We start from the raw sequence: 7036 nt of genomic DNA, 5'->3' as shown, positions 1-7036 counted from the left end.
CAGTCCCATGAAGGGAATAATACTACTGTTGTTTAGACCTAGGAAGATGCACCGCTTCCTGTCGGCCTTGACACATTTCCTGTGTCCTTATGTTTACAAGTGGGAGACAAGCACCTCCACCCAGCTAATATATATCTATATCTGAAGCAACCTTTCCTGTTTATGTCTTCTGAAGGATCACACAATTGTAAGAAGTTTTGAGAGACAACGGAGTGAATCCTCAGCCTCAACTCCGAACGGATTTATAAACCCTACTACGTGTATTAAGCACTTTTCCTCCTGACGTACATCCATTTATATCTACGTGTACATTCATCTACACATCTATATATGTATGATTGTTGAGTAAGCGTATAAACTATGGGTGTTTAAAATAGATATGCACACACATACACGCGTACGTAATTGTGTGATTGTTTGGATTGTGTACAGTTATTGATACACATATCTTCATTCCTATAGCGATTATAATCATAAAGCAACTTTTACGTATAAACGATAATGCTATTGATTCGGTTAAACATGACTAAATAGATTATTTAATTACAGGGTCTTTTGTAATGTTATTGCTTTGCTTTATTGTCTTATTTGATCGGTCATATTAGTTCTTTGTTGATATGATTATTATAATAGAGGAATTAGACAAAAGGAATTGATTATATAGAGAAATTGAGAAGTTGAGACACAGACGAATACTGATCTAATCTACTGAATTAAAACTTCGTGTGAAAATAAAAGTAAAGGAGAGACAGAATTTGAAGTTTAAAGTCTTAATGTTTTGAAGTTTAAAATGTCTGCGCGTAATAAGAAACTGAAATAAAATGATATAACAAAAAAAGAAAGAAGAAAAATGTAACTGATAGAATATTCAATGAAATTAAAGGCAGCAAGCTGGCAGAAACGTTAGCACACCGGGCGAAATGCTTAGCGGCATTGCGTCTGTCTTTATGTTCTGAGTTCAAATTCAGCCGAGGTCGACTTTGCCTTTTATCCTTTCGGGGTCGATAAATTAAGTACCAGTTACGCACTGGGATCGATGTAATCGACTTAATCCCTTTGTCTGTCCTTGTTTGTCCCTTCTATGTTTAGCTCCTTGTGGGAAATAAAGAAATAATAAACGTTAGTACGACGGGCGAAGTGCTTAGCGGTAATTCGTTCGTCATTATGTACTGAGTTCAAATTCCGCCGAGGTCGACTTTGCCTTTCATCTTTTCGGGGTCTATAAATTAAGTACCAATTGCGTACTGGAGTCGATCTGATCGACAGCCCCCCCCCCTCTCTCCCAAAATTTCGGGCCTTATGCCTAGAGTAGAAAAGAATATCTATCACCACTTACAAGAAGATGTTGTGTCAGAACACAGAATGACACATGCAATAGTTACCGTGAGGAAACCTCGTATATGGTTTTGTGGCGCATATGAGCATGTTTGCTTACATCGCTAGGGGGAGACAATCACCATCATCGACGCCGCCAGCACTACCATTTCCAAATGGTTACTTTTAAGTGGTGATAAATATTACTATTTGGTATTAAAACTGCTTCTATCACTATTAATCTGTGTCCAAATTTCATTTAAATTCAATAGAAAATTTCAATTTATAGTTTTTTCCCATCATTTCACTTTATGAGATATTCTGACGTAATCTTTCTTTCTGTTTGTTGTTTCGCTGTAGATCTTCACCCAGTTAATTTGCTTGCTTTAGCCATTGATGCCAGTAAGAATATCAGCTCAGGAATCCGACGTATATTTGATGTAGAAAGCCAAGTCGGGGCTTTTGTAATGACCCATATAGAAAACCCACCAAGTTTTAGTGCAAATCAAATTTTTACCAAATGTCCATATTTTCCCGAAGAATTCTCTTTCTTCTTTACCTTCAAATATGAACCCGATGGCAACATAAGAATTGGTAGTAACGGTGGTGGCAGTGCTAGTTGGGACATTCATGATAAAGACGACAAACGAGTTCAATGTATCTTTTCTCTAAGAAACAACAAAACTGGTGCTAATTTAATCTCTTTGGAAATTGCTAATCATTTTGTAATGTTCACCTATAACCGGACAAGAAAGAAATTTTTTGATGTTAAATTGATGCGTTCTCAATGGCATAGTGCCGGAGTAAGTGTGAGCCAAAACAATACACATTTGGTACTTGATTGCATCGACCAACAGAAACGACGCATCAAAAGAACTTTCCCAGCTTTGATGAAAATTACGGATGCTGTATTCCATCTGGGCGAATGTTCAAAGAAAACTACACCTTTTCAGGTAATTATATGTTTATATCTATATTCTTTGCTTTCCTCTCTCTCTCTCTCTCTCTCTCTCTCTCTCTCTCTCTCTCTCTCTCTCTCTCCCTCTCTCTCTCTCTCTCTCTCGATACTTTCATAACTCAGCCCACCAAACTTCTCGTAAACAACGAAACAAAGCTATTAATCTATCACTCCTTTATACATTTATCTTTTACTTGTTTCAGTCATTGGACTGCGGCCATGCTGGGGCACCACTTTGAAGAGTTTGCTCTAACAAATTGACTTCAGTATTTATTTCTTAAGTCTGGTACTTATTCTATAGATCTCTTTTGCTGAACCACTAAGTTAAGGGGACGTAAGCAAACCGGGGCTCAAATACAAATATAAAGACATACAGATACACACATACATATGACGGGCTTACACACAGATTCCATTCACCAAATTCATTCACCAGGCATTGATCGGCCCAGGGCTAGAGTAGACGACACTTGTCAAAGATGCCGCGTAGTGTGACTGAACTCGAAACCTCATGGACGCAAAGCAAGCTTCTTAGCCACAGAGCCACGTCAGCAGATACATTTTAGAATTTAACATCTATTCATTTGAAGCAATGTCGGATACATCCCTTTCTCTCTATATATATGTGTGTTTGTATGTACGATTTTGTAGAATATCCTACTTTGTATGGAGTCGTATAGAATTGATATGCTTCCAACTTTGTTTCAGGGTCTTCTGAAAGAACTCCTATTTTTGCCTGGAACAGATGCCAGTAGTTTAGCTTGTCCACAGAATCGAATAACCGCTGGCAGTGACAATACATTGGTTTCTTCAGGTAAAATAAATGTCAATATTAATGATTCGAAAAAAAACTTGCTTTTCTTTTTCTTTATTCATTTAATTATGTAAAACTGTAATAAACACAGGCGTGGCTGTGTGGTAAAATGCTTCCTTTCAAACCGCATGGTTCCGGGCATGTATCTTCTACTAAAGTCTAGTGTCGACCAAAACCTTGTGAGTGGATTTGGTAGACGGAAACTGAAAGAAGTCCGTCGTGTGTATGTATGTACGCATGTATATATATATATATATATATATATATATATATATATATAGAGAGAGAGAGAGAGAGAGAGAGAGAGGGTGGGGTCGTTGTGTTTGTCTCCCACTGCCGCTTGACAACCGGTGTTGATCTGTTTATGTCTCCGTAACAAGCGGTTCTGCAAATGAGACAGATAGAGCAACTACCAGGCTTCACCAAAAAGTAATGGGGTTGATTCGTTCAACCAAAATTCTTGAAGGTGGTGCTTCAGCATGGCCGAAGTCTAATGGCTGAAACAAGATATAATACATAATCACGTGATTTTTACCCCTTTTAAAGAAGGAGTGTTCGGTCAGTGGATTCGTATTATTTCTTAATATAATAAAACTTTCGAATTTTGGCACAGGGCCTGCAGTTTTTGAGGGGAGAAGGAAGTCGATTACATCAATCCCAGTACTTGACTTATGTTATCGACCCCGAAAGAATGAAAGGCAAATTGAACCTCGGTGGAATTTGAACTCGGAATGTAAAGACGGGCGAAATACCGCTAACCGTTTTACTCAGTATGCTAACGGCTCTACCAACTCACCGTTTTTTTACATAATCCTACTCTTGACACAAGGCTTGAAGTTTGGCGTAGGATTAATCGATTACATCGATTCCAGTGCTCAACTTGTGCGTAATTCATCGACCCTGAAAGGATGAAGGGCGAAGTCGACTTCGCCATAATTTGAACCCAGAACGTAAAAAACAGATGAATTTCTTAATATAATAATATAAGCACATATATAAGCAGGGGAAATGTTAATATAGATCAAGAAGATAAAGGAGTACTAAGTACAGTCAAGCGATACTCGCGAGTGAATATCACTTGGAAAGGTGTACCAAGCATTCGATAATTGTTCTCAATGTCATGGTAGTTACGAACGGACATAGACACCATCTTGAGCCCCTTATTCTGCGACGGAACATCTAGGATATGACAGCAGGAGAAAGAGAGGTCTGCACCAGCACTAGGTTGGTAATTATTACAGTTGAGTAGACAAGAGAACAGCATAAAAAGAAATACTTTGTTCAAGGACACAACGAACTGCCTCGTCCTGGAATTGAACTCGGATTCTTGTGATCTTGAGTCTTCACTCAAACGTAGTAATTTTTACTACAATTAATATTAACCCTTATGTTACCATATATCTGCTGAAATACATAGTCTTTGTTTCATATAATTTTGAAATAATAAAGAATTTATTAAAATAACTTTGTCATTATTTATTTGAGCACGAAATTTTGATGGAAAATTTTAATCAACAGGGAGTGTGGATCGCTTTCAAAAGCTATCTTAAATTACAAGAGGTAATAGCATAGTTAAAGAGGGATGCGGTTGGAGTCCATTACGTAGGCGGTCCACTACGGACGACATTTTTTTAGGGTAGCTTTTTATATTTGTATTCTACTATGGCCTTCAAGCTTATATACCGTTCCGAGCGCAGAAACTTTAACTACACTACTGACAGGAAGTTCTTCTTCTTTTCTTAATCCTTTTTGTCCCTTGTGGAGCATAGGGCCTCAACAGTTATTTTCCACTTTTTGCGGTCATTGGCGTGTTTTTTGGCTGCTTCCTATGTCAGGCCGGTGGTCCTGGGCTCATACATGTTCAGATTAGACGAAGGAAATGGAGATGGATCGGACACACACTGCGGAAAGAACCCTCAAATGTGACACGACAATCACTTGACTGGAACCCGCAGGGGAAAAGGAAGCGAGGACGCCCGAAGCAGACATGGAAGTGGAGCATTTTGGACAGGAAGTTACTTTAAAAATAATAATGAAGATTTCAAACACACGCACGCATGCGCACAGACACACAGAGGTACACACACACACTAGCACGCACGCACACACATATGTGCGCGCACTCAATGGGAGAAGTATGGTCGAACGTGTCGATCTTAAAATATAGCTAGTACTTATTTTATCAGACTTAGAAGGATGTTAAAAAAAATAAACCTCAGTAAGTTTTGAGCACAGAGCATAAGGGATGTAACCAAATATAGCAAATACTTTCCTTTGACACTCTACTGATTACAATGGCTTACATTGGTACAAAGATTTTAGCATAAATAAAAGTAAAGGATGTCTCTACTTGAAAAACAGCGAGCTTTGGTTTGTTCTTTGAATCCTGCTATTTTCTTTTGACTAACAGGGATATGGAATAAACCTCAAAGGTTGGAAGACGGAAGCTGTACATGGAAAGATATGGGTAACGTGGCGTATGACTTACAGAAAAACCTTCTTAAGGTCTGTGTTAATGGAATATGGAAGGATACACCTAAGACTCGTAAGTAACTTTAAATATAGAAAAAGAACTTTTTAAATAATATAAGCTACCTATTTTGAACTATTTAGTTTAGTATTGTTTTGATAGGTACATTTTAAACATAATTTGGTTATGTCATAAAAGATCGCATATACATACATGCACAGACAAATTTATATACTGTACACTTACACACACCCACACATGCATACACACATACATCTTTTCCTTGAGGAAGGACTCTTAAGCTCTTCACATAGCTTAATAACGACTATCACCCAAGGGCCACCTGCAGACTTTCGGGAACATCCTCTATCTGTTTCCGTCGCCTCTTTCTCTATCGCCACAGGATTTAAGAAAGTGTGACGGTGTTGGTATCTTGGTTTGCTAAATAACCTGCATGATGACTATAATCGAATTTGTATTGATCTGGTGCAACAGGTTCCACGAGTCCAGTAGTTATCAGGATGCAGGATTTGTATGGTGTTACCTTGTCTTAGATGCGCATCTAATGAGCTGATGGGCTCCACATATCCTGGGTCCATTGGAGTGCCTGTGAGTGACATTCTTCCGATGGCAATTCCGTGACATGCTTATCAAATCATAGCTGGGACCCCAATAGGCGCTACTACTCCGAGTTAGAGTAGACCTAAGAACACAAGTGGCTAAGAAATGGTTCCACACTCCTCAAAAGCTCTTGAACTCTCAAATCAAGATCCCTCTAACGGATGCAGCCAGGACAAAGAGCAGAAGTAAGATCGTAACAAGCTACATAGACTGGCACCCTAAAATTAATAAAAAGAACAGCATACCTAGTTATGCAACCGATTGTTGACTCTAACACGGATTCCTTTTTCTTAGGATTGGTTTGTTAATGACGATACTTTAGCTAGTAAATTCACCTTCTGTTCGATTTCTAAACATCAGACGAGCCCATTAAGTTTAAAAAGAAAAATTGTTTTAAAATAGCATAGTTGTAAATATCAACGCTTTATTGCACAATGGATGTGGGTCATGTTATATTCTTGACAGCTTTAAAATTTGTTTCTTTTACACTTTAGGCAATTGTCGGTTGGATTACTTCGAATGGTACCAAGACATAAAGGTCGACGGTGGAGCTGTTGATGTTGAGGTGTTTACAATTCCTGGGGAAGGACTGTTTGCTGCTTTTGCTAGTAATTCACAGAACAACCACAAACAGAACAAGCATAATAGAAGCCAGAAACCCAAATTAGTTGCAGATCATAGTGGCTCTTCGGCGGTGTATAAATGGTCAAACGATAAGCTGATACTCTACCAGAAACTACCGACAGATGCTGCGCATTCTTTCAAGAGCTTTAAGATGGACAATCAGGTGAGAGTTGCCAGCTGCTTTTCACCTCATGCTTTGTTGTTTCTTTGATTATAATATATATATATATATATA

General features: G+C 38.4%; 1 protein-coding gene across 1 annotated transcript in view; it reads left to right on the top strand.

Moving 5' to 3' along the window:
* The window catches only part of LOC106871215 (thrombospondin-type laminin G domain and EAR repeat-containing protein), a 24297-nt gene that overhangs the window by 6105 nt on the left and 11156 nt on the right, over positions 1–7036 (top strand). Inside the window, exons 3-6 of the mRNA XM_052965877.1 lie at positions 1675–2267; positions 2981–3086; positions 5497–5631; positions 6672–6964. Coding sequence (XP_052821837.1) covers positions 1675–2267; positions 2981–3086; positions 5497–5631; positions 6672–6964 — 1127 coding nt within the window. The remainder of the gene's footprint in view (positions 1–1674; positions 2268–2980; positions 3087–5496; positions 5632–6671; positions 6965–7036) is intronic.

Source organism: Octopus bimaculoides, chromosome 2, assembly GCF_001194135.2.
Source record: "Octopus bimaculoides isolate UCB-OBI-ISO-001 chromosome 2, ASM119413v2, whole genome shotgun sequence".
Lineage (NCBI taxonomy): Eukaryota > Metazoa > Mollusca > Cephalopoda > Octopoda > Octopodidae > Octopus > Octopus bimaculoides.
This window is presented reverse-complemented; position numbering and strand designations above follow the sequence as displayed.